This window comes from Apteryx mantelli, chromosome 39 (assembly GCF_036417845.1).
Source record: "Apteryx mantelli isolate bAptMan1 chromosome 39, bAptMan1.hap1, whole genome shotgun sequence".
Classification (NCBI taxonomy): domain Eukaryota; kingdom Metazoa; phylum Chordata; class Aves; order Apterygiformes; family Apterygidae; genus Apteryx; species Apteryx mantelli.
In genome coordinates, this window is record NC_090016.1 from 337,899 (window position 1) to 365,727 (window position 27,829).

At 59.4% G+C, this 27,829-nt stretch overlaps 2 gene segments (V, D, J or C); one reads left to right on the forward strand and one right to left on the reverse strand.

Moving 5' to 3' along the window:
- Positions 1-1,119: 1,119 nt before the first annotated feature.
- On the reverse strand, positions 1,120-11,459 carry LOC106498839 (immunoglobulin heavy constant epsilon-like). The segment is given in 7 exon segments: positions 1,120-1,454; positions 2,135-2,464; positions 3,512-3,847; positions 5,645-5,926; positions 9,601-9,676; positions 10,142-10,975; positions 11,427-11,459. Coding segments are annotated over 7 exon segments (2,226 nt in total).
- Positions 11,460-11,543: 84 nt separating this feature from the next.
- Positions 11,544-23,663, forward strand: LOC106498840 (Ig alpha chain C region-like). The segment is given in 6 exon segments: positions 11,544-11,562; positions 20,025-20,321; positions 20,902-21,228; positions 21,927-21,947; positions 22,050-22,346; positions 23,278-23,663. Coding segments are annotated over 6 exon segments (1,347 nt in total).
- The last annotated feature ends 4,166 nt before the right edge of the window (positions 23,664-27,829 follow it).

The following is a 27,829-nucleotide window of genomic DNA, read 5'->3' on the forward strand; positions in this document are numbered from 1 at the left end:
CCCCCTCCCCGGGTTGCAACGTCTACACGACCTCTCTGGGGGTGCAAAGGTGTCCCCCCCCCCCGTGTTGAAAACGTGCCCCCGGGGTTGCAAACGTGGCCCTGGGGTTGCAACGTCTCCAACCTCCCGGGGTTGCAAACGTGGCCCCAGGTTGCAACGTCTCCAACCTTCTCAAATTGCAAACGTGGCCCCAGGTTGCAAATGTGGCACCAGGCTGCAACGTCTTCAACCTCTTGGGGTTGCAAATGTGCCCCCCAGGTTGCAACGTCTCCAACCTTCTCGAATTGCAAACGTGCCCCCTGGTTGCAACGTCTCCAACTTTCCCAGGTTGCAAATGTGGCCCTGGATTGCAAATGTGCCCTCGGGTTGCAAACGTGCCCCCAGGTTGCAAACTTGCCCCTGGGTTGCAAATGTGCCCCTGGGTCGCAACGTCTCCAACCTTCTCGAATTGCAAACATGGTCCCAGGTTGCAAACGTGCCCCCAGGTTGCAAACTTGCCCCTGGGTTGCAAATGTGCCCCTGGGTCGCAACGTCTCCAACCTTCTCGAATTGCAAACATGGTCCCAGGTTGCAAACGTGTCCCCAGGTTGCAAACTTGCCCCTGGGTTGCAAATGTGCCCCTGGGTCGCAACGTCTCCAACCTTCTCGAATTGCAAACATGGTCCCAGGTTGCAAACGTGCCCCCAGGTTGCAAACTTGCCCCTGGGTTGCAAATGTGCCCCTGGGTCGCAACGTCTCCAACCTTCTCGAATTGCAAACATGGTCCCAGGTTGCAAATGTGCCGCCAGGTTGCAACGTCTCCAACCTCTCCGGGTTGCAAACGTGGACCCGGGTCGCAACGTCTCCAACTTTCCCAGGTTGCAAACGTGCCCCCGTGTTAACAAACACCCCCCCCCCGCCCCGGCGTTGCGACGCCTCCCACCTCCCCCCTCTCGGCACCGTGGCCCCCGGCAAAGACACCACGCTGGCGGAGACCTGCCGGTGCGGGATGAGGCTGCTCGGCTTTATTGGAGGAAGGGGCTGGGGCGGGGGGAGGAGGAGGAGGCGGCGGGGAGCCACAGAGGTTATTTACAGGCGGCCAAGCGAGCGCGGCGGGGACGGGACGGACGGGACGGGCGCCTATTTACCGGGCGCCTTCTGCAGCGTGCGCTGGGTGAACTTCATGGGCAGCGCCTCGTGCACCACCATGCAGGCGTAGGAGGACCCGTCCTCCCAGCTGGCCCGCGGCACCGTCAGCTTGCTGTAGACGAAGAAGGTCGAGTCGCCGGGGTGCTCGCGGAGCGGCGGCGTGGTGATGGAGGCGCCGGGCGCCACCGCGTTGTGGTCCTTCAGCCAGTTGACGTCGATGTTCTCCGGGAAGAAGCCGCGCACCAGGCAGGTGAGGCTCACCTCGGCCTGCGACAGCTCCTCGGCGTGCGGCAGCAGGGGGAAGATGCTGGGCGCCGAGACCTTGCCTGCAAGGACGGAGAAGACAGCGTCAACTGGGGGGGGAAGGAGGCAACGCCAACGGGGTGGAGAAGGCAATGTCAACAGGATGGAGGAGGCAATGTCAACAGGGCGGGATGATGCACTTGGAGAAGGCATCAAGGAGGCAACATCAACAGGGTGGAGGATGCACTTGGAGGAGGCATCGGGGTGGCAACGTCTACGGGGCAGGATGATGCACTTGGAGAAGGCACCAAGGTGGCAACGTCAACGGGGTGGAGGAGGCAATGTCAACAGGGTGGAGGATGCACTTAGAGAAGGCATCGGGGTGGCAACGTCTACGGGGCGGGATGATGCACTTGGAGAAGGCACCAAGGTGGCAACGTCAACGGGGTGGAGGAGGCAACGTCAACGGGGTGAGATGATGCACTTGGGGAATGCACCAAGGTGGCAACGTCAACAGGGTGAGATGATGCACTTGGAGAAGGCACCAAGGAGGCAACGTCAACGGGGCAGGATGACGCACTTGGAGAAGGCATCAAGGAGGCAACGTCAACGGGGCAGGATGACGCACTTGGAGAAGGCACCAAGGTGGCAATGTCAACGGGGCAGGATGATGCACTTGGAGAACGCATCAAGGTGGCAACGTCAACGGGGCGGGAGGACGCGCTTGGGGAAGGCATCGGGGCGGCCTCGCTCGCGCACCCACCTGAGCGCTTGGCGATGGACTTGACGAGCGCCACCTGCAGCTCCTCGTGCTTCACGGTGCAGGTGAAGCGCTCGCCGGACTCCCAGTCGGCCGTGCTGACGGCCAGGGCGCTGCTGGCCGTGTAGGTGCCGTTGAACTGCTCGTGCAGCTCCAGCGGCTCCGGGTGCAGGGCGCCGGCCTTCTCGCGGGTCCAGGTGACCTGGAGGCCGCTGTCGCTGGGCAGGTTGACGGCCACGCAGCGCAGCGCCGCGTCCTGCCGCACGTAGAGCCCCGCGGGGCTGGGCGGCAGCACGTAGGTGACGATGCTGCTGGTGCAGCGGCCCTCGGCGCCTGCCGAGGCGGTGGGGGAGGGAGGGAGGGAGCGGGGGCGTGAGGGGCGCGCGCCGGTGCAAGGCCCTGCGCCTTCGCAAGCCCTTGCACCCTTGCAAACCCTTTGCACACCCTTGCACGTCTGCAAACCCTTTGCAAACCCTTTGCAAACCCTTTGCAAACCCTTGCACGTCTGCAAACCCTTTGCAAACCCTTGCACGTCTGCAAACCCCATCGTCATTGCAAATCCTTGCACGTTTGCAAACCCCGTCGTCATTGCAAACCCTTGCACCTTTGCAAGCCCCATCATCATTGCAAGCCCCATCATCGTTGCAAGCCCTTGCACCTTCGCAAGCCTTTAAACTGTCGCAAAGCCTTGCACCATTGCGAGGCCCGTCACCATCGCAAGGCCCTGCAGCACTGCAAGCCCCGGCGCCACTGCAAGCTCATTAATCGGTGCAAGATCCCAAATGATTGCAAACCTGGGCATCGTTGCAAGCTCATGCATCATTGCAAGCTCGTGTCAGTGCAAGATCCCAAATGATTGCAAGCCTGGGCATCATTGCAAGATCCTGAACCATTGCAAGCCTGGGCATCATTGCAAGATCCCAAATGATTGCAAGCCTGGGCATCATTGCAAGCTTGTTAATCGGTGCAAGATCCCAAATGATTGCAAGCCTGGGCATCACTGCAAGCTCATGCATCAGCGTAAGATCCCAAACGATTGCAAGCCTGGGCATCATTGCAAGATCCCAAATGATTGCAAGCCTGGGCATCATTGCAAGCTTGTTAATCGGTGCAAGATCCCAAATGATTGCAAGCCTGGGCATCACTGCAAGCTCATGCATCAGTGTAAGATCCCAAATGATTGCAAGCCTGGGCATCATTGCAAGATCGCAAATGATTGCAAGCCTGGGCATCATTGCAAGCGCGTGCACCACTGCAAGATTGCAAATGATTGCAAGATCCTAAATCATCGCAAGCCCCTGCACCATTGCAAGCCCCCACAGCAGCGCAATCCCGCAGCCTTCCCCCGGAGCCGCGGCCGGGCCGCCCGCGCTGCCTCACCTCCGCAGTGGCGCGCGTGGTCCTGCACGACGGTGCTGGAGGCGTCGTGCCTCACCTGGCAGGTGAAGGTCTTGCCCTCCAGCCAGTCCTCATGGGACACGTTGGTGCGGCTGGAGAGCACGTAGGTGGAGGCGCCCTCCTGGCGCCGGGGCCGGCTGAGCGTGTCCAGCAGGAGCCCCGGGATGCCGTCCACCAGCCACTCGACGACGACGGCGGCCGGCGCGAAGCCCGAGACGAGGCACAGCAGCTCCACGGAGTCGCCGCCGGGCCGGGTGCTGCAGGAGGTGGAGTGCAGGACGCGCACCTCGGGCGGCGAGATGATGCTCTCGCCGCAGGCTGCGGGGCAGAGCGGGGAAGGTCTGGGTGCCGCGCGCGGGGCAGCGAGCCCCCCGGGGATGCTGCGCCCCGTCGCGCGGCTGCGATTCCCTCTGCTTTTTGCAGAAACCCTCCCTTTTGCTCCCTGATTTCTTCCCTGTTTGCAGGAGATTCTGGGGCAAGGACGGGCCGTGCATGGTGCAACGAGTCCTGGGGACGTCCTGCCCCATTGCACAGCTTGCAATTCCCTCTGCCCTTTTGCAGAAATCCTCCCTTTTCCTGCCTGACTTATTCCCTGTTTGAAGGAGATTTTGGGGCAAGAACATGCCGTGAGTGGTGCAACGAGCCCCCCAGGGATGTTGTACCCCATTGCACGGCTGCAATTCCCACTGCCTTTTGCAGAAAACCTCCCTTTTGCTCCCTGATTTCTTCCCCATTTCATGAGTTACTGGGACACGGATGGGCCGTGCATGGCGCAACGCGGCCCGGGGGACATTGCGCCCCATTGAACAGCTGCAATTCCCTCTGCTTTTTGCAGAAACCCTCCCTTTTGCTCTCTGACTTCTTCCCTGTTTGCAGGAGATTTTGGGGCAAGGATGGGCTGTGCACGGTGCAACACGCCCCAGGGACGTTGTGCCCCATCGCACGGCTGCAATTCCCTCTGCCCTTTCGCAGAAAACCTCCCTTTTGCTCCCTGATCTCTTCCCTGTTTGCAAGAGTTTTGGGGGCAAGGATGGGCCGTGCACAGTGCAAAGAGCCCCAGGGACATTGCGCCCCATCGCACAGCTTGCAATTCCCCCTGCTTTCTGCAGAAAACCCTCATCTTTGCTCCCTGACTTCTTCCCTGTTTGAAAAAGATTTTGGGGCAAGAACGTGCTGTGCACGGTGCAACGAGCCCTGGGGACATTGCGCCCCATTGCACGGTTGCAATTCCCTCTGCTTTCTGCAGAAAACCCTCATCTTTGCTCCCTGATTTCTTCCCTGTTTGCAAGAGATTTTGGGGCAAGGACAGGCCATGCACGGTGCAACGGCGCCCCGGGGGATGTCCCGCCCCATTGCACAGCTGCAATTCCCTCTGCTTTTTGCAGAAACCCTCCCTTTTCCTCCCTGATTTCTTCCCCATTTCACGAATTACTGGGACAGAGATGGGCCGTGCACGGTGCAACGAGCCCCAGGGACATTGCGCCCCATTGCACGGTTGCAATTCCCTCTGCCTTTTGCAGAAACCCTCATCTTTGCTCCCTGACTTCTTCCCTTGTGCAGATTTTGGGGTAAGGATGGGCCGTGCACGGTGCAACGGCGCCCCGGGGGACGTCCCGCCCCATCGCACAGCTGCGATTCCCTCTGCTTTCTGCAGAAAACCTTCCTTTTGCTCTCTGACTTCTTCCCCATTTCATGAGTTATTGGGGCAAGGACGGGCCATGCATGGTGCAACGAGCCCCAGGGACGTCCTGCCCCATTGCACGGTTGCAATTCCCCCTGCTTTTTTGCAGAAACCCTCCTTTTTGCTCCCTGATTTCTTCCCCATTTCATGAGTTACTGGGACACAGACGGGCCGTGCACGGTGCAAAGGACCCTGGGGGACGTCGCGCCCCATCGCACAGCTGCGATTCCCCCTGCTTTCTGCAGAAAAAACCCCCTCATCTTTGCTCTTCCCTTTCCGCACCCGCTGTCGGGGCCGTGGGCGTTGGGGCCGGCGGATGTGACGCGCTCCCCCCCCCCCCGGTGGCCCCAAGGGACGTCGCGGCCCGTTGCACACACGCAACCCACCCCTTCCTCCCTCCTCCTCCTCGTCCTTCCTCGCGGCCCGGCGCTCACCTTCCACGGGCTTGGAGATGCGGGTGTTGGTGGGCGCGTGCTGCACGGTGCAGGTGTAGGTGTCGTCGGGGCTGTCGGGCAGCAGCCAGCTGCTGAGGTGGTAGAGCCCCGTGGAGACGTCGAGGGAGGCGCTGTAGGTCTCCACGTGCCTGTTCCTGCCGCTCCACGTCACCGTCACGGGCTCCGGGAAGTAGCCGCTCACCAGGCAGCCCATGGCCGTGGCGCTGGAGGTGCCCTTGCAGCAGGGCACCAGCGGGAACACCGAGGGCGCCGTGCTGCTAGCTGCAAAGTGGGGGTTTTTTGGGGGGGAGGAAAGAAGAAGAGAGTGAGGGCAGGCCCTGGGGCTGGAGGGGGAGGGTGCCCCACAGCCCGCCGGGGCTTGCAAAGAGCCCCCAGACCCATTGCACAAGGAGGAAGTGTGCAAAGAGCCTGTTGCATTTGGAAGGAGGTTGCAAAGAGCCCGTTGCACGAGGAGGGAGGTTGCAAAGAGCCCGTTGCACGAGGAGGGAGGTTGCAAAGAGCCCGTTGCACGAGGAGGGAGGTTGCAAAGAGCCCGTTGCACGAGGAGGGAGGTTGCAAAGAGCCCGTTGCACGAGGAAGGAGGTTGCAAAGAGCCCGTTGCACGAGGAGGGAGGTTGCAAAGAGCCCGTTGCACGAGGAGGGAGGTTGCAAAGAGCCCGTTGCACGAGGAGGGAGGTTGCAAAGAGCCCGTTGCACGAGGAGGGAGGTTGCAAAGAGCCCGTTGCACGAGGAGGGAGGTTGCAAAGAGCCCGTTGCACGAGGAGGGAGGTTGCAAAGAGCCCGTTGCACGAGGAGGGAGGTTGCAAAGAGCCCCCAGACCCATAGATCAGGGGCCGCTTGGGGGGCAGCACGGCGGAGCCGGGTGGAGGGAGAGCTGGGAGCTGTGGGGTGGAGCGGGCCTGGGACTGGGAAGGGCTGCTGCTGCCCCACGGAGCCCCCAGCCCCATGGCGCTGCCCTACAACTGCTCCCAGCCCCACAACTGCTCCCAGCCCCACAGCTGCCTCCAGCCACACAACTGCCTCCAACCCCACAGCTGCCTCCAGCCCCACAACTACCTCCAGCCCCACAGCTGCCTTCAGCCCCACAACTACCTCCAGCCCCACAGCTACCTCCAGCCCCACAGCTGCTCCCAGCCCCACAGCTACCTCCAGCCCCACAACTACCTCCAGCCCCACAGCTGCTCCCAGCCCCACAGCTGCCCCCAGCCCCACAACTACCTCCAGCCCGTCAGCTACCTCCAGCCCCACAGCTGCCTCCAGCCCCACAGCTACCTCCAGCCCCACAGCTGCCTCCAGCCCCACAGCTGCTCCCAGCCCCACAGCTGCCTCCACCCCACAACTGCCTCCAGCCCCACAGCTGCTCCCAGCCCCACAGCTACCTCCAACCCTACAGCTGCCTCCAGCCCCACAGCTCCCTCCAGCCCCACAACTACCTCCAGCCCCACAGCTACCTCCAGCCCCACAACTACCTCCAGCCCCACAGCTCCCTCCAGCCCCACAGCTGCCCCCAGCCCCACAGCTGCCTCCAGCCCCACAGCTCCCTCCAGCCCCACAGCTGCTCCCAGCCCCACAGCTACCTCCAACCCTACAGCTGCCTCCAGCCCCACAGCTCCCTCCAGCCCCACAACTACCTCCAGCCCCACAGCTACCTCCAGCCCCACAACTACCTCCAGCCCCACAGCTCCCTCCAGCCCCACAGCTCCCTCCAGCCCCACAGCTGCCTCCAAACCCACAGCTGCCTCCAGCCCCACAACTACCTCCAGCCCCACAGCTACCTCCAGCCCCACAGCTGCTCCCAGCCCCACAGCTGCCTCCAGCCCCACAGCTGCCTCCAGCCCCACAGCTGCCTCCAGCCCCACAGCTGCTCCCAGCCCCACAGCTGCCTCCAAACCCACAGCTGCCTCCAGCCCCACAGCTGCTCCCACCCCACAGCTACCTCCAGCCCCACAGCTGCCTCCAGCCCCACAGCTGCCTCCAACCCCACAGCTGCCTCCAGCCCCACAGTTACCTCCAGCCCCACAGCTACCTCCAACCCCACAGCTGCCTCCAGCCCCACAGTTACCTCCAGCCCCACAGCTACCTCCAGCCCCACAGCTGCCTCCAACCCCACAGCTGCCTCCAGCCCCACAGCTGCTCCCAGCCCCACAGCTGCCTCCAGCCCCACAGCTGCCTCCAGCCCCACAGCTGCTCCCAGCCCCACAGCTGCCTCCAAACCCACAGCTCCCTCCAGCCCCACAACTACCTCCAGCCCCACAGCTGCTCCCAGCCCCACAGCTACCTCCAACCCCACAGTTACCTCCAGCCCCACAGCTGCTCCCAGCCCCACAGCTACCTCCAGCCCCACAGCTGCCTCCAGCCCCACAGCTACCTCCAACCCCACAGCTGCCTCCAGCCCCACAGCTACCTCCAGCCCCACAGCTGCCTCCAGCCCCACAGCTACCTCCAGCCCCACAGCTGCCTCCACCCCACAACTGCCTCCAGCCCCACAGCTGCTCCCAGCCCCATAGCTGCCTCCAGCCCCACAGCTGCCTCCAGCCCCACAGCTGCTCCCACCCCACAGCTACCTCCAAACCCACAGCTGCCTCCAGCCCCACAGCTGCTCCCACCCCACAGCTACCTCCACCCCACAACTGCCTCCAACCCCACAACTACCTCCAGCCCCACAGCTGCTCCCAGCCCCACAGCTGCCTCCAGCCCCACAGCTGCCTCCAGACCCACAGCTGCTCCCAGCCCCACAACTACCTCCAGCCCCACAGCTGCCCCCAGCCCCACAGCTGCCTCCAGCCCCACAGCTGCTCCCTGCCCCACAGCTGCCTCCAGCCCCATAGCTGCCTCCAGACCCACAGCTGCTCCCAGCCCCACAACTACCTCCAGCCCCACAGCTACCTCCAGCCCCACAGCTGCCTCCAGCCCCACAGCTGCTCCCTGCCCCACAGCTACCTCCAACCCCACAGCTTCCTCCAGCCCCACAGCTGCTCCCAGCCCCACAGCTGCCTCCAGCCCCACAGCTGCCTCCAGCCCCACAACTGCTCCCTGCCCCACAGCTGCTCCCAGCCCCACAGCTGCCTCCAGCCCCACAGCTGCTCCCAGCCCCACAGCTGCCTCCAGCCCCACAGCTGCCTTCAGCCCCACAACTACCTCCAGCCCCACAGCTACCTCCAGCCCCACAGCTGCCTCCAGCCCCACAGCTACCTCCAGCCCCACAGCTGCTCCCAGCCCCACAGCTGCCTCCAAACCCACAGCTGCCTCCAGCCCCACAGCTGCCTCCAGCCCCACAGCTACCTCCAGCCCCACAGCTGCCTTCAGCCCCACAGCTACCTCCAGCCCCACAGCTGCTCCCAGCCCCACAGCTGCCTCCAGCCCCATAGCTGCTCCCAGCCCCACAACTACCTCCAGCCCCACAGCTGCCCCCAGCCCCACAGCTGCTCCCAGCCCCACAGCTGCCTCCAAACCCACAGCTTCCTCCAGCCCCACAGCTGCCTCCAGCCCCATAGCTGCCCCCAGCCCCACAACTACCTCCAGCCCCACAGCTGCTCCCAGCCCCACAGCTGCTCCCAGCCCCACAGCTGCCTCCAGCCCCACAGCTGCTCCCACCCCACAGCTACCTCCAGCCCCACAGCTGCCTCCAGCCCCACAGCTGCTCCCAGCCCCACAGCTACCTCCAGCCCCACAGCTGCCTCCAGCCCCACAACTGCTCCCTGCCCCACAGCTGCTCCCAGCCCCACAGCTGCCTCCAGACCCACAGCTGCTCCCAGCCCCACAGCTGCCCCCAGCCCCACAGCTTCCTCCAGCCCCACAGCTTCTCCCAGCCCCACAGCTGCCTCCAGCCCCACAACTGCTCCCAGCCCCATAGCTGCCTCCAGCCCCATAGCTGCCTCCAGCCCCACAGCTGCCTCCAGCCCCACGGTGCTGCCCCACACCGTCTCCCCTCTCACCTCCGGCCTCGCCGTGGGTCTTGGCTCCGGACCCACCATCTCCCCCCACAGATGGTGGCGCCGTGGGGCCACGTCTCTGCGTTTTGGGCCAGAACAAGAGATTTGGGGTCCGTTCCGGAGATTTTGGGGCCAGGACGGACTCTTTTGGCCCATGCTGAAGCCCATTGGTCCAGGATGGAGGGTTTCGGGGTCAGTTCCGGCGGTTTTGGCTCAGCACCAGAGCTCCTTGGTCCACACTGGCAATTTTGGGTCCATTACAGAGATTTTTGGGTCCATGATGGAAATTTTAGGGCCATGCTGGAGATTTTGGGTCAATGTTGGACATTTTCGGGTCCATGTTGGAGATGTTGGGTCCATGATGGATATTTTCAGTCCGTGCCAGAGATTTTTTGGTCCATAATGGAGATTTTTGAGTCCATGCTGGAGACGTTCGGTCCATAGCAGAGATTTGAAGTCCATAACGGAGATTTTGGGTCCATAATGGAGATTTTGGGTCCATAACGGAGATTTGGGACCTATGTTGGAGTGTTGGGGTCCATGCCGGAGATTTTGGGTCCATAACGGAGATGTTGGGTCCATAACGGAGATGTTGGGTCCACTTTGGAGATTTTGGGCCAGTGCTGGCGCTCCTGGGTCCATGATGGAGATTTTGGGGCCATGTTGGAGAATTTGGGCTGGTGCTGGAGCTCTTGGGTCCATGCACAAGATTCTGGGTCCATAATGGAGATTTTAGGTCCATGATGGAGATTTTTGGGCCAGTACTGGAGCTCCTGGGTCCATGCCCAATTTTCTGGGTCCATAATGGAGATTTTAGGTCCATGATGGAGATTTTGGGCCAGTACTGGAGCTCCTGGGTCCATGCCCAAGTTTTTGGGTCCATAATGGAGATTTTGGGTCCATGCTGGAGATTTTGGGCTGGTGCTGGAGCTCCTGGGTCCATGCTGGAGATGTTGGGTCCATAATGGAGATTTCGGGTCCATAATGAAGATTTTGGATCAATACTGGAGCTCCTGGGTCCATGCCGGAGATTTGGGGTCCATAATGGAGATTTTGGGTCCATAATGGAGATTTCGGGTCCATGCTGGAGATTTTGGGCTGGCGCTGGAGCTCCTGGGTCCATGCTGGAGATGTTGGGTCCATAATGGAGATTTCGGGTCCATATTGAAGATTTTGGATCAGTACTGGAGCTCCTGGGTCCATGACAGAGATTTGGGGTCCATGCTGGAGATTTTGGGTCCATGCTGGAGATTTTGGGTCCATGATGGAGCTCCTGGGTCCACGCTGGAGATGTTGGGTCCACACTGGAGATTTTGGGCCAACGCCGGGGATTTGGGGCCGCTGCCAGGCGCCAGCTGGCGCCTTTCTGAGCAGAAACCTGTGGGATGGTGCAAAAAGAAAGAGAGCAAAAAAAAGCAAGACAAGAAACCCCCAAAGAGCCTCCGCCGGGGCGGGTGGAAAAAGGCTAAAATTGGGCTGGAGAAACCGGCCGGGCGCCACTTCCTCCTCGCTTCGCCCGAAATTCGGCAGAAGTGGCCCGTTCCGCCCGAGCGCACCCAAAATGCCCCGTTCTGCCCCCACGAGCCCGGCGGGGCCAATCAGGGTCGATAATTCGCGCCCGTCGTGGAGGCGATCAATAATTGACCTGATGGAGGCGATCGAGAGCCGATATGGCCGATCCGTGGCGAAAATGAGCCCTAATCAATACAATCAATAAGCGACGTGATCCGTAGCCAATGTGACTGATTGTTGATACAATTGGTAGCCAAAGTGATCGGTAATCGAGAGGATCCATAATCGATGTGATCAATGATTGATGCGATCAATACCTGATACGGCCAACAACTGAGATGGCCAACCATCGATACGATCAATAATCGATATGATCAATGATCTATACGATCAATGATCGATATGATCAATAACCAATATGATCAATAACCAATATGATCAATAATATGATCAGTAACTTGCGATCAAAACCTGATGTGATCAATAATCGTTACGATCAATAATCGATACAGTCAATGACCGATATGACCAATAACCGATATGGTCACCAATTGATACGATCAATAACCAGTGCAGTCAATCATCGATATGATCAAAAATCAATACAATGAATAATGGATATGACCAATAGCTGATACAACCAATAACCGATAGATCAATATTCAATATGATCAATAGCCAGTACGACTGATAACCAGTGTGATCAGGAATTGATCTGATCAATGATCGATACGATCAATAACCGATGTGATCAATTATCGATATGATCAATAATCGATATGACCAATAACCAATATGATGTCAATAATCAATATGATCAATGATTGATATGACCAAAAATAACAATAAAATCAATAACCAATATGATCAATAATTGATATGATCGGTAGCTGCTATGATCAACAATCGTTATAACCAATAACCAATATGATCAATGATGGATATGATCAATAGCCTATATGATCAACAATCGATATGATCAATAATCGATATCTAGTCAATAATCGATATGATGAATGATTGAGAGGACCAATAACTGACAGGAGCAATAACCGATATGATCAATAACTGATACGCTCAATAACCAATATGATCAATAACCGATATGATCAATGTGATCAATAACTGATATGATCAATGATCGATATGATGGATGATTGAGAGGAGCAATAACCAATACGCTCAATAACTGATATGATTAATAACCGATATGATCAATAATTGATCTAGTCAATAATCAATATGATGAATGATTGAGGACCAATAACTGATACGAGCAATAACCGACATGATCAATAACCAATATGATCAATAACTCATACAATCAATAATCGAGGTGATGAATAACCAGTACGATCAATAATCAATCTGATCAATAACTGATGTGATCAATGATTGATATGATCAATAATCAATATGATCAATAACTGATGTGATCAATAACCAATGCAATCAATAATCAACAACCGATAGATCAATAATCAATAACCAATAGATCGACAATCAATAGCGACTGTGGAGCTGGCGGCCACAGTGAACCTCTTTCTGCCGCTATTATGCGTTCCGGGGCAGCTGCCCTGATCTGGGCGCTTTCCGCCCCAAAGTGAGGGGGCGGGGTCAGCGGCAGGGGGGCGGGGCCCCCCCAGCTGGGGGGCAGGTTTGCAAAATGCCTCAGCAAAGGGGCAAGTTTGCAAAATACCCATTTTTGGGGGCAGGTTTGCGAAAACACCCGGCCACGCGGCAGGTTTGCAAAATGCCCCATTTCAGAGCAAACTTTGCAAAATTCCCCAGTTTTGGGGGCAGCTTTGCAAAATGCCCCGGTGCAACTGCACGGAGCCGGGGGAGCGACCCCAGGCGGCGCGACCGGCGCTGTCGCATGACGCCGCACCGCGTCGCACGGCATTGCGCGCCGTTGACCCGTGTTGCGCGCTGCTGCACGCCGTTGCGTGTCACGGAACTGTGTTGCACGGAACCGTGTTGCGTGACGCTGCGTGACATTGCATGCCGTCGGCCCGTGCCGCATGCCGTGGCGCGCCGTTGCAACGTGTTGCATGCCGTCGCACGATGTTGCACCCTGTTGCATGACATATTGCACGACATTGCACCGCGATGCATTGCCATAGCTCGTTGCACCGTGTTGCATTGCCATTGCACCACGTTGCACCGCGTCACATGACATTGCACCACATTGCATGCCATTGCATGACATTGCACCATGTTACACCGCATTGCACGCTGTTGCATGACATTGCATGACACTGCACCGTTGCATTGCCATTGCTCATTGCACCGTGTTGCATTGCCATTGCACCATGTTGCACTGCAATGCATGACATGGCACCGCATTGCACCACGTTACATGACATTGCACCGCATTAGGTGCTGTTGCATGCCATTGCATGACATCATTGCACTACTTTGCACCGTGTTACATGACGTTGCACCGTGTTGCATTGCCGTTGCACCATGTTGCACTGCGTTGCACGACATTGCACCGCATTGCACCACGTTGCATTGCCATTGCGCCACGTTGCACCACATTGCACAACGTTGCACACCATTACACGCCGCTGCACGCGTGCAACGCCAGCTCCTGCACGGGGAGCAAAGGCGGGACGCAGCCTTTATTTCCGCAGGCCTTCGCCCCGCTACGAAGAGGAGGACAGAGGGCGCCGGCGCGACCCGCCCCGACCTGCTGCTGCAGCCGGTGACGTCCCCGAGGTCGGCGAAGGGAGTAGACGGGGTCGCCGAGCCGGGGGGGCGGCGTCCTCGCAATGGGGCTGGCGGGAGGCGCAACGCTGGGACCCGGAGCGACTCCGAAGGGTGCCGACGCTGGGCTCTTCTTGCAAAAATGACCTGCAAACCCCTCCAAGGTTGCAAATCCCAGGCCTTCTTTGCAAAAAAGACCCCTAAAACCCTCCAACGGGCGCAAATTCCCTGCCCTCTTTGCAAAACCGACCCCCCAAATGGCTAAAAGGGGTGCAAACCCCTCCAAATTTTGCAAATCCCAGGCTCTTTCTGCAAAACCGACCCCCCAAATGACCAAAAGGGGTGCAAACCCCTCCAAATTTTGCAAATCCCAGGCTCTTTCTGCAAAACTGACCCCCCAAACTGCTAAAAGGGGTGCAAACCCCTCCAAATTTTGCAAATCCCCTGCTCTTCCTGCAAAACCGCCCCCCCAAACTGCTAAAAGGGGTGCAAACCCCTCCAAATTTTGCAAATCCCAGGCTCTTTCTGCAAAACCAACCCCCCAAATGGCTAAAAGGGGTGCAAACCCCTCCAAATTTTGCAAATCCCAGGCTCTTCCTGCAAAACCGACCCCCCAAACGACTAAAAGGGGTGCAAACTCTTCCAAATTTTGCAAATCCGAGGCTCTTTCTGCAAAACCGACCCCCCAAACAGCAGGGGCCGGCCCGCGGCACAGGCACGGCGGGAGGACGGAGGGGGGCTGCGGCAATCCCGGGCGGCAGGGGGAGAAACGTGGCCTCGCAGGGAGCGTGCGGCGGCTCGGCGCAGCGGGGCGCTGCGGAGCGTTTGCAGCCCGGGCCGGGAGAAGCGGGGCCCCGGCCCCAAAACGTTGGCGAACCACGCTGGGCGTGCAACGGTCGGCTTGGAGCTGCGCGTGCAACGCTCGTTTTCGAGTTTTGCCTGTAACGCTCGTTTCCAAGCCGTCCCTGCAACGCTCGGCTTGGAGCTGTGCTTGCAACGCTTATTTTCGAGCTGTGCTTGCAACGCTCAGCTTCGAGGCATGGGTGCAATGCTTGGCTTGGAGCTTTGCCTGCAACGCTCATTTTTGAGCCGTCCCTGCGACCCTCGGCTTGGAGCCGTGCTTGCAATGCTCATTTTCAAGCCGTGCTTGCAAAGCTCGGCTTCGAGGCATGGGTGCAATGCTAATTTTTGAGCCGTCCCTGCCACGCTCAGATTCAAGACATGCTTGCAACGCTCAGCTTCACGCTGTCCCTGCCGTGCTCGGCTTCGAGCTGTGCTTGCGACGTTCATTTTCCAGCCACCTCTGCGAAGCTCGGCTTTGAGCCACGCGCGCAACGCTCGTTTTTCAGCCGTCCCTGCCACGCTCGGCTTCGAGCTGTGCTTGCAATGCTCGTTTTCGAGCTGTGCTTGCAAAGCTCGGCTTCGAGCCATGTGTGCAGTGCTCGTTTTCGAGCCGTCCCTGCCACGCTCGGCTTCGAGCCGTGCTTGCAACGCTCGGCTTCACGCTGTCCCTGCGATGCTCGGCTTGGAGCTGTGCCTGCAACGCTCATTTTCGAGCTGTGCTTGCAACGCTTGGCTTGGAGCTGTCCCTGCCGTGCTCGGCTTCAGGCCATGAGTGCAACGCTCGGCTTGGAGCCGTCTCTGTGACACTCAGCTTGGAGCTGTGCTCGCAGTGCTCATTTTCCAGCCACCTCTGCAATGCTCAGCTTCACGCTGTCCCTGCAACGCTTGGCTTCGAGCTGTGCTTGCCATGCTCATTTTTGAGCCGTGCTTGTGACGCTCGGCTTCGAGCCATGCGTGCAGTGCTCGTTTTCGAGCCGTCTCTGCAATGCTCAGCTTCAAGATGTGCTTGCAACGCTCGGCTTCACGCTGTCCCTGCAACGCTCATTTTTGAGCCGTCCCTGCCACGCTCGTTTTCAAGCTGTGCCCACGATGCTTGGCTTGGAGCCGTGCTTGCAATGCTCGTTTTTGAGCTGTCCCTGCCACGCTCGGCTTCAAGCCGTCCCTGTAATGCTTGGCTTGGAGCCATGCCTGCAATGCTCATCTTTGAACCGTGCTTGCAATGCTAATTTTCAAACTATCCCTGCCACGTTCAGCTTCGAGCCGTGCTCGCAGTGCTCATTTTCAAGCCGTCCCTGCAACGCTCGGCTTGGAGCCGTGCCTGAACGCTCATTTTCGAGCTGTGTTTGCAACGCTTGGCTTGGAGCTTTGCCTGCAACGCTCATTTTCGAGCCGTCCCTGCCGCACTCGGCTTCAGGCCATGCGTGCAATGCTTGGCTTGGAGCCGTCTCTGTGACACTCAGCTTGGAGCCGCGCTTGCAATGCTCATTTTTGAGTCGTGCTTGCAAAGCTCAGCTTCGAGCCGTCCCTGCCGTGCTCGGCTTGGAGCTGTGCTCGCAGTGCTCATTTTCCAGCCACCTCTGCAACGCTCAGCTTCACGCTGTCCCTGCAACGCTTGGCTTCGAGCTTTGCCTGCAACGCTCGTTTTCAAGCCGTCCCTGCCATGCTCGGCTTGGAGCTGTGCTTGCAATGCTCATTTTTGAGCCGTGCTTGCAAAGCTCAGCTTGGAGCCATCCCTGCAATGCTCATTTTCGAGCTGTCCCCGCCACGCTTGGCTTCAAGCCGTGCTTGCAATGCTTGGCTTCGAGCTGACCCTGCAACGCTCAGCTTCGAGCCATGCGTGCAATGCTCGGCTTGGAGCCGTCTCTGTGACAGCTTGGAACCCTGCTTGCAATGCTCGTTTTCAAGCCGTGCTTGCAAAGCTCAGCTTGGAGCCGTCCCTGCCACGCTCATTTTTGAGCCGTCCCTGCCACGCTCATTTTCAAGCTGTGCCCACGATGCTCGGCTTGGAGCCGTGCTTGCGATGCTCGTTTTTGAGCTGTTCCTGCCACGCACAGCTTCAAGTCGTGCCTGCAATGATCATTTTCAAGCCGTGCTTGCAAGCTCAGCTTGGAGCCATGCGTGCAACGCTCGTTTTTGAGCCGTCCCTGCCACGCTCGGCTTCGAGCCGTGCTTGCAACGCTCGGCTTCACGCTGTCCCTGCAACACTTGGCTTGGAGCCGTCCCTGCAAAGCCCAGCTTTGAGCCGTGCTTGCAATGCTCATTTTCCAGCTGTTCTTGCAAAGCTCAGCTTGGAGCTGTGCTTGCAAAGCTCATTTTTGAGCCGTCCCTGCCACACTCAGCTTCAAGCCGTGCTTGCAAAGCTCAGCTTCACGCTGTCCCTGCCACGCTCGACTTCAAGCCGTGCCTGCAACGCTTGGCTTCGAGCTTTGCCTGCAACGCTTGTTTTCAAGCCGTCCCTGCAGTGCTTGGCTTGGAGCTGTGCCTGTGATGATCATTTCTGAGCCGTGCTTGCAAAGCTCAGCTTGGAGCCATCCCTGCAACGCTCATTTTCAAGCCGTCCCCACCACGCTCGGCTTGGAGCCGTGCTTGCAAAGCTTGGCTTCGAGCCATCCCTGCAACGCTCGGCTTCGAGCCATGCGTGCAATGCTCGGCTTGGAGCCGTCTCTGTGACAGCTTGGAACCCTGCTTGCAACGCTCGTTTTCAAGCCGTGCTTGCAAAGCTCAGCTTCGAGCCATGCGTCCAACGCTCGTTTTCGAGCTGTGCCCACGATGCTCGGCTTGGAGCCGTGCTTGCAATGCTCGTTTTTGAGCCATCCCTGCCACGCTCGGCTTGGAGCTGTGCTCGCAGTGCTCATTTTCGAGCTGTGCTTGCAAATCTCAGCTTCAAGCCATCCCTGCGATGCTCAGCTTGGAGCTGTGCTTGCAACGCTCATTTTCAAGCCGTCCCCGCCACGCTCGGCTTCAAGCCGTGCTTGCAATGCTTATTTGCCAGCCACCTCTGCAAAGCTCAGCTTGGAGCCACGCGTGCAACGCTCGTTTTTGAGCCGTCCCTGCCACGCTCGGCTTCAAGTCGTGCTTGCAACGCTCGGCTTCACGCTGTCCCTGCAACGCTCGGCTTTGAGCCGTCCCTGCCACGCTCGTTTTCAAGCTGTGCCCACGATGCTCGTCTTGGAGCCGTGCTTGCAACGCTTGTTTTTGAGCCGTCCCTGCCACGCTCGGCTTTGAGCTGTGCTTGCAATGCTCATTTTCAAGCCGTGCTTGCAATGCTCGGCTTCATGCTGTCCCTGCCGGGCTCAGCTTGGAACTGTGCCTGCAACGCTGGGCTTCGAGCTTTGCCTGCAACATTCATTTTCAAGCTGTGCCTGTGACATTCGGCTTGCAGCCGTGCTTGCAATGCTCATTTTCGAGCCGTGCCTGCAACGCTGTGCTTGAAGCTGTGCTTGCAATGCTCATTTTCGAGCCCTGCTTGCCACGCTTGGCCTCACGCTGTCCCTGAAACGCTAGGCTTGAAGCTGTCCCTGCAAAGCCCAGCTTTGAGCTGTGCATGCAGTGCTCATTTTCAAGCCGTGCTTGCAAATCTCGGCTTCGAGCCATGCGTGCAGTGCTCATTTTTGAGCCGGCCCTGCCACGCTCGGCTTCAAGCCGTGCCTGCACTGCTCGGCTTTGAGCTTTGCCTGCAACTCTTGTTTTCAAGCTTTCCCTGCAGTGCTCGGCTTGGAGTCGTGCATGCAATGCTCATTTTCAAGCCATCCCTGCCACGCTCGGCTCCGAGCTGTGCTTGCAAATCTCAGCTTCAAGCTGTCCCTGCGATGCTCGGCTTGGAGCCGCGTTTGCAATGCTCGTTTTCGAGCTGTGCTTTCAACACTCGTTTTCAAGCTGTCCCTGCAATGCTCAGCTTCAAGCCATCCCTGCAATGCTTAGCTTCAAGCTTTGCCTGCAATGCTCGTTTTCAAGCTGTCCCTGCGACACTCAGCTCGGAGCCGTCCCTGCCACGCTCGTTTTCCAGCTGTGCCCCCAATGCTCAGCTTGGAGCCGTGCTTGCAATGCTCATTTTTGAGCCGTGCTTGCAAAGCTTGGCTTCAAGCCGTGGGTGCAATGCTCGTTTTTGAGCCGTCCCTGCCACTTTCAGCTTCAAGTCGTGCCTGCAAAGCTCAGCTTCAAGCAGTCCCTGCCATGCTCAGCTCGGAGCCGTCCCTGCAACGTTCGTCTTTGAGCTGTGCTTGCAATGCTCATTTTCAAGCTGTCGCTGCCATGCTCAGCTTCGAGCTGCGCTTGCAACACTTGGCTTTGAGCTGTCCCTGCAGTGCTCGGCTTGGAGCCGTGTTTGCAATGCTCATTTTCGAGCTTTGCCTGCAATGCTCGTTTTCGAGCTGTGCTTGCAATGCTCGGCTTCGAGTCATGCTTGCAAAGTTCGTTTTCGAGCCGTCCCTGCCATGCTCAGCTTTGAGCTGCCCTTGCAACGCTTGGCTTGGAGCCGTGCCTGCGACGCTCGTTTTCAAGCCGTGCTTGCAAAGCTCAGCTTCAAGCCATGCGTGCAACGCTCCTTTTCGAGCCGTCCCTGCCACGCTCGGCTTCGAGCCGTGCTTGCAACGCTCGTTTTTGAGCCGTGCCCGCGACGCTCGACTTCAAGCCCTGCTTGCAATGCCCGTTTTTGAGCTGTTCCTGCAATGCCCGTTTTTGAGCCAGGCTTGCAAAGCTCGTTTTCGAGCCGCAGCCCGTTGCAAACGCGGTGCCGGTGCCCCCTTGCTGCCCCCCGCTCTCCGCAGCCGCCCCCGTCCCCCATTGCTGCTCCCCACTTCTCCTTGCGAGGAGAAACCCGGCAGATCGCCTGCTCCCCGGGCGGCACCTCCCAAAACCCCCTCAAAAACGACAGGGGTCCCCCAAAACGGGGCTGGGGGGGAGGAGGGAGCACCCCGGCCCGCGACCCCCCCTTCCCCTTGCAAAGCCACTCACCGGCCGGTGCCTCATCGCGCGCCGAAATCCGGGGCCGCCGGATCGGCGCGAGACGCCGTGACGCTCGGGGCTCCGCTCCGGCTGGCGACGCTGGGGGGGGTGGGGGGGGGCTCGATTTTTGGGCTGAGAAACGCCGTCTCGGGGGGAATTCCTGCCCTTTTGAACTTCCCGTTTTGGCCTCCCCCCCCCTCCCCTTGCGTCTTGCCGCCGTCTGCTCCGGGGGCCCCTCGGGAGCCGCTTTCCGCATCGGCTTTCCCGTGGGAAAGTGGGTGCCGCTGCCGCCCTGCAGCACCCGGGTGGCGCGAGGACCCTCAGCGCCCCCGACGGCTTTGCGAGAAGCCCCCCCGGCCTCCCGCCGGCGCCCCTCACCGTGGCCTCCCGGCGACGCTCCCCCCCTCCTCTCCCCGCAGTCACGGCCAAGAAGCCCGTCGTCTACTCGCTGACGCCGTGCCCCTGCGAGGAGAACAACGTCACCTTGGCCTGCCTGGTGAGCGACTACTTCCCCGAGCCGGCCATCGTCACCTGGGTCTCCAACGCGCCCTACAGCACCTCGACCTACCCGGCCGCGGTGGGCAGCGACAGCCTGTACAGCCTCAGCAGCCAGCTCACGACGCCCCTCAGCAACCTCGACGGCAACAGCATCAAGTGCACCGTGCAGCACAGCCCCACGTCCACCACCATCACCAAGACCTTCGGCGGTAGGGAACGTGATGGGGAATTTGGTTGCTCTTGGCATTGCACGACATCTTGGTTGACTCCTAGACAGGCTAGAGTTGCTCCTGGCCTTGCCCCCGGCATTGCACGACGTCTTGGTTGACTCCTAGACAGGCTAGAGTTGCCCCTGGCCTTGCCCCCAGCATTGCACGACGTCTCGGTTGACTCCTAGATAGGCTAGAGTTGCTCCTGGCCTTGCCCCCAGCATTGCACGACGTCTCGGTTGACTCCTAGATAGGCTAGAGTTGCTCCTGGCCTTGCTCCCAGCATTGCACGATGTCTCGGTTGACTCCTAGATAGGCTAGAGTTGCCCCTGGCCTTGCCCCCAGCATTGCACGACGTCTTGGTTGACTCCTAGATAGGCTAGAGTTGCCCCTGGCCTTGCCCCCAGCATTGCACGACGTCTTGGTTGATTCCTAGTTAGGTTAGAGTTGCTCCTGGCCTTGCTCCCAGCATTGCACGACGTCTTGGTTGACTCCTAGACAGGCTAGAGTTGCTCCTGGCCTTGCTCCCAGCATTGCACAATGTCGTGGTTGATCACTACAGTTCTTTCCCCGTCTTGTTTCTCTGCAGACATTTGCCCCGTGCCGCCTCCCGTGCAGGTAAAACTCCTGAGCTATTTGAACAACGATGACTCGAGTGATAAGGTCCTGCTGCTCTGCCTCATCGAGGGGCTCCCAGACGGCGCGGCCACGGTGCAGTGGCTGCAGAACCGCGAGGAGATGTCGGTGACCCGGGAGGACTACAGCTGCGATAAGTGCTCCGACAACTACGCCATGCAGTCGAGCCAGGTCAACGTCAGCCGGCAAAGCTGGGACCGGGGCATCGAGTTCGCTTGCCGAGTGACCCACACGTCGCTGAAGGAGCCCGTCCTGCGCACCATCAGCAACTCCTGCCCAGGTGAGGGTCCAAGGGGGGGGAACGCGGCCCCGGCACGGTGCGAGGGGGAAGCCGCGGTTTGCTAGAGGTCGTGGACAGATGCAAGGATGGATGAGCGGGTGCATGAGTTGAATGCGTGGATGGATGCATGAACACATGGATGAATATACGGATGCATGCGTGGATGAACACGTGTATGGATGCATGCACGCACACATGGATGCCTGGATGAACACCTGGATGGATGCATGCATGCATGAACACGTGGATGGATGGGCTGGTGGATGGATGGATGCACAGCCAGGTTAGCGGATGCACGAACGCACGGCCAAGCCTCGCCTCCCACGAGCGCGTGCGGTGATGCATGCTCGGCCCAGCGAGCGCCCGGCTCCAGGAGCGCGGCGGAAATCAAGGGCAGAGGGGTGACGAGAGCTCTAAGAAAAGAGCTTCGGAGACAAAGCAGAAGACCGAAAGCGCGTATTAAGGAAGTGGCTGGACTAAGCGACCTTCAGCTGCAAAAAAAACCCCCACCTTGCAAAAGCCATGCGCTAGAGACTTTCTTGAAAAGCAGCCCGCTGATGCCTGCTGCGGTAGGTATCAACGCGCTACGGTCTAGGCGCCGTCCATGCTGCACCCGGGAAGACTGTTGCGATGCTTTTTGGCTTTTTTCCCCCCGACGGGGGATAGAGAGAGGACAGGGAAAACGTGAATGTTTAAAGCTCCACCTGCAAAACGGAAGGGCGTTCGGGGGCGCGAGGAGCGCCGGGACGGCGAAAATCCGGTGCCGGTCGGGCGTCCCGCTCAACGCTGCTCCCTCCGCCCAGATATCCCCTTGATGGTAGTGGAGCTGCAGCCCCCAAGCTTGGAGGACCTCTTCCTCAGCCAGAACGCCAGCATCACCTGCGTGGCGTCCAATGTCAAGGTGCCCGGCGACGTCACCTTCTCCTGGAAGCGGCAGAAGGCCGGCACCTTGGACGTGGTCCCCGGGCAGCCGACGCGGCAGGACAACGGCCTCTACCGCCTCACCAGCGTGCTGAAGGTGTGCGCCGACGAGTGGAACTCCGGCGAGACCTTCACCTGCACCGTGGCCAGCCCCGAGCTCGCCGTGCCCGTCACCAAATCCGCCAAGAAAGACATAGGTAGGAGCTCGCCCCTTGCCGCCCTGCCCCGCTCCGAGCCCCCCACACCGGGGACGGCGGGGTTTGCAGCAAGGGAAGAGCAGGTCTAGGCCGGTTGGCTGGAAGAGTCGATGCGGTTGGGCTGGCCAACTGGGAGGGGCTGCTGGAAGAGGCTGCTCTGCTGGACGGGGCTGGCTGGAGAGCGTGGGCTGCTGGGAGAGTCTGGGCTACCGGGAGAGTTGACCGGACCGGTCTGTTGGAAGGGGTCAATCTACTGGGAGAGTCAACCGGGCCAGTCTGCTGGATTGGGTTAGTCTACTGGAAGGGTCTAGTCTACCAGAAGGGTCAACCGGGCCAATCTACTGGAAGGGTCTAGTCTACTGGGAGAGTCAACCAGGCCAGTCTACTGGAAGGGTCTAGTCTACTTGAAGGGCCTAGTTTCCAGAAGGGTCAGCTGGGCCAGTCTACTGGAAAGGTGTAGTCTACTGGGAGAGTCAACTGGAACAGTCTACTGGAGGGGTCTTGTCTACCGGGAGAGTCAGATGGACCAGTCCGCTGGAAGGGTCTAGTCTACTTGAAGGGCCTAGTCTACTGGAAGGGTCAACTGGGCCAGTCTACTGGAAGGATCTTGTCTACTGGAAGGGTCTCATCTACTGAAAGGGTCTAGTTACTGGAAGGGTCTAGTCTACTGGGTCAACTGGACCAGTCTACTGCAAGGAGTTAGTCTACTGGAAGGAGTTAGTCTACTGGGAAATTCAACTGGGCCAGTCTATTGGAAGGGTCTAGTCTACTGGAAGGGTCTAGTCTACTGGAAGGGATAACTGGGCCAGTCTACTGGAAGGGCCTAGCCTACTGGAAGGGCCAACTGGGCCGGTCCACTGGAGGAGGCCACCCCACCGGAGCAGTGGTGGCCTTGCCGCCGCCCTGACCTTCTCTTCCGCCCGGCCCGCAGCCAACCCCGTGCGGGCGCCCTCCGTCTACGTCTTCGCCCCGCCAGCGGAGGAGCTGGCCCTGGAGGAGACGGCCACCTTGACCTGCCTGGCCACGGGCTTCTCCCCCCGCGACATCCTGGTGACCTGGACCCAGCAGGAGCGCCCCGTGCCCTCCAAGAGCTTCTCCGTCTTCGGCCCCGAGGAGGACGCCGGGGCCTACACGGTCTACAGCAAGCTGAGCGTCCCCTGGACCGACTGGCAGCGGGGCGACTCCTTCGCCTGCGTGGTGGGCCACGAGGGCTTGCCCATCACCTTCGTGCAGAAGAGCCTGGACAAGGCCTCGGGTAAACCTGCCTCCGTCAACGTCTCGGTGGTCCTGGCCGACGCCGACATCACCTGCTACTGAGCCGCGCGCGCGCGCAAACACACATGGGCGTCTGAATAAAGCAAAAATACCTGCAACGTGCCGGCGCTTGGTTGTGGCCTGGGGGGTGGGGGGGGGATTTCGGTCTCCGTGCGGTGGGAGAGGAGCTGGCGGGCGACGCGAGCGGGAGCTTGCAAAACCCATCGCGCCGCCCCAAAAAACGGCCCCCAGGTGGGACCTTCCTGGGGCCAAATGCAGCAGCGTGCACGGGGTTTTGCCCCTTCCGCCTGGCTCTTTGCAAAGCCCATGACCATGACCCAAAACCCCGGGAAATGGCCCCAAGAGCGGGATTGCCGCAAGCCGCACCGGGCCACCAGCTGCCCGGCTTTCCGGCACGTCCTGTTGGCATTAAAGGGGTGACGCAGGACTTGGTAGGAAGCGGGAATTGGACGGTGCGTGTGCACCAAAAATCCCCATAGCCCCTCTGCTTGCAGCAAGCTTTAGGAGAGGGATTGGGTAGGAAACGGGTGGAAATGAGGGTCTTTGCTGCATGCACCAAAAATCCCCGTGGTCCCTTTGCTTGCAGCGAGCTTCAGGAGAGGGATTGGGTAGGAAATGGGTGCAATCAAGGGTTTTGCTGCATGCACCAAAAATCCCCATGGCCACACTGCTTGCAACAAGCTTTAGGAGAGGGACTGGGTAGGAAACAGGTGCAATCGAGGGTTTTTCTGAGTGCACCAAAAATCCCCGTGGTCCCTCTGCTTGCAACAAGCTTTAGGAAAGGGATTGGGTAGGAAACGGGTGGAAATGAGGGTCTTCGCTGCATGCACCAAAAACCCCCGTGGCCCCTCTGCTTGCAGCAAGCTTTGGGAGAGGGATCCGGTTGGAAACGGGTGGAAACGAGGGTTTTGCTGCACGCACCAAAAACCCCCATGGCCTGTTGGCTTGCAGACAGCTTTAGGAAAGGGATCGGGTAGGAAATGGGTGCAATCGAGGGTGTTTGCTGCATGCACCAAAAATCCCCGCGGCCCCTCTGCTTGCAACAAGCTTTAGGAGAGGGATTGGGTAGGAAACGGGTGGAAACAAGGGTCTTTGCTGCATGCACCAAAGATTCCCGTGGCCCATTGGCTTGCAACTACCTTTAGGAAAGGGATTGGGTAGGAAACAGGTGCAATCGAGGGTCTTTGCTGCATGCAACAAAAATCCCTGCAGCCCCATTTTCCACACCGAGCTTCGGAGCGGGAGCGGGACGGGACCGGCTGCAAACGAGGGTCCCGTTCGCCCCCCGGCCGCTCACCGCCGCCCCCCTCTCGCCCCCCCAGACTGCGCTTTCATCGTGTTCGGCGAGGACGCGCAGGCCGAGGGTGAGGATGACGCCGCCAACCTCTGGACCGCCGTGACCTTCGTCCTCCTCTTCCTCCTCAGCCTTTGCTACAGCACCGGCGTCACCCTCTTCAAGGTAATCGCGGCCGGTCGGTGATAGGCTCGTTAGCGACCGGCAAGGGATTAACAAGCCCTGATTGATCCCAACTGGGGACTGACCCACCCTTGGTGTCTCTCCTAGGTCCTGTGACGGTTCCAGGTCTCCGCAAGCACGGAGACCTTCGGCCTCGGGGCTCCTTCCCGCCCCGGCGCGGCGCCGAAGGCGGCTTCGCGCCCTGCGGAAAACGCGAGGAATAAAACCAGCCTCCTCCAGTTGCTGTCGGCCGAGTCCTTCCGCCCGTCCCTGCCCCAATCGCCGTCAAATTGCAAAAAAAAACCATTTTCCCTCGCAATGAACCCCGGGCGCTTTGGTGCATTGCACCCCAATCTCCATCGGCTTGCAAAAAAACCCCATTTTCCCTTGCAATGAACCCCGGGTGCTTTGGTGCATTGCACCCCAATCTCCAAACTTCCAAAAGAAAAAGAAAAGACCCCTTTTCTCCCCATTTTCCCTGCAAGCCCCGTTGCGCCCTGCAGGCCCAGCGTTTCCCCTCTCGACCCGAACCCAAACCTCCCATTTACGGTAAAAGGCGCCTTATTTTTTTAAAACTTATTTTCCCCTTCCCACGGCCGTTTCCCACGTTGCTCGGGTGCCTCGTGCTGCCGCTGAGTCATTTTTGGAGCAGAAGTGGGTGAAAATTGCGGCCCCAAACAGCTGGATCGGGGGCCCCGGCGGCCAGATGTGTCCTGTTTACCAAAAACGCGTTTTCTGCATCTGAGTCAGCGCGGGGAGGAAAAGGCGACCGAGCCGCCCCCAGGGGCAGGTAAAAATAGCCGATAGCGCGCTCTCCCTTGTGACACGAATTGCCGCTTTCCGCCCCGAAACGCCCCATTTCCCCCCCCCTTTCCCGGTGGCGCCAAGAGGGAAACTGAGGCAGGGAATGATGGAGAAAAGGGTGTTTTTATTGGAAAGCGCGTGGCTGTCCGGCTCGCTTGCCGAAACGCCCGCGAGCACCGTGGAACGACGAGGAAAAGTGGGAAATCCATTAAAAAAAGAGTAGTTTTAGGCAATTGTGGTGCAAAATAGCTGGGGAACGAGGATGGTGCATGCAACCACCCTGCATTTGCACCGCCGACGCTCCGGGGAATGAGGATGGTGCGTGCAACTGCCCCACGTTTGCACCGCTGATGCTCAGGGAACAAGGACGGTGCATGCGACCACCCCGCGTTTGCACCGCTGACGCTCGGGGACGAGGACGGTGCATGCAACCACCCCGCATTTGCACCGCTGATGCTCCGGGAGCGAGGATGGTGCACACAAACGACCCTCGTGTGACAGGTCTCGCTGCCCGCTCTGGCCCAGGAACGCAACGGGGAGAGGAGGAAGGCGCAGAGAGCCATGTGGGTGCACGTCTCCGAGGGGCGCCGCGGCGGGGCCGGATTTGCAGCACGGGCTGGCGGTGGAGGAAGGGTTTGGGCCGGGCGTCGGGGTGCACGGGCGGCGCTGGGGCGTTATTTCACCTGCGGGGGGAGAAAGGGGGCGGTTACGAGGCTGCCGCAGGGAGGGCGGCTGCGGGGCGGCTCCACGGGGGGCTGCGGCGAGGTTGCAGAGGGGACGGTGATGCAATGAGGCAGCGTGAGGCAGCACGACATGACGCGAGGCAACGCAATGCAAGGGTGTGCAATGCAATGGAAGGGTGTGCAATACAATCTAAGAGTGTGCAATGTGATGCAAGGGTGTGCAACGCACCGCAAGAGTGTGCAATGCAACGTAAGTGTGTGCAATGCAACACAAGGGTGTAAAATGTGATGCAAGAGTGTGCAATGCGATGCAAGGGTGTACAATGAGACACAAGGGTGTGCAATGAGACGCAAGGGTGTGCAATGCAATGCAAGGGTGTGCAATGCGACGGAAGGTTGTGCAATGCGACGCAAGGGTGTGCAATGCGACACAAGGGTGTGCAACACAACGCAAGGGTGTGCAATGAGACACAAGGGTGTGCAACACGATGCAAGGGTGTGCAATGAGACACAAGGGTGTGCAACACGATGCAAGGGTGTGCAATGAGACGGAAGGGTGTGCAATGAGACACAAGGGTGTGCAATGCAACATAAGTGCGTGCAATGCAACACAAGGGTGTGCAACGTGATGCAAGAGTGTGCAATGCGATGCAACGGTGTGCAATGCAACGCAAGGGTGTGCAATGCGATGCAAGGGTGTGCAATGCGACGCAAGGGTGTGCAACGCAATGCAAGAGTGTGCAATGCGACGGAAGGGTGTGCAATGCAATGCAAGGCAGCGCAATGCAGCAGAAGGGTGTGCAACACAACACAAGGGTGTGCAATGCAATGCAAGATTGTGCAATACAATGTGAGGATGTGCAACATGATGCAAGGTTGTGCAATGCAATACACTGCAACGCAACACAACCCCGAGCAATGCCGCCCACCCGAGGGTGAGAAAAAAGGACTTTTTTCTTGAGGGGGAAAGCGCAGCATCCCGGCAGCCCCCCCACCCCCACCCCAAACACCTTGATGAACGTGACGACGCCACTGTAGAAGACCAGGACGAGGAAGAGCACGGTGAAGGTGGAGAAGGTGGTCCAGGCGCTGCCGTCCTCCTCTGGCTCGGCATCGTCGCCATCGCCGTCGGCCGACAGCCCGCAGGGCACCAGGGGTGGCACGCTGCAGTCCCGGACGTCTGCAGGAGGAAAAGGGGGACCGGGGGGAGGGGGTCCATCACTCCACGGCGGTGCAAAGCTCCCCACAGCGTTGCAAAGCTCCCC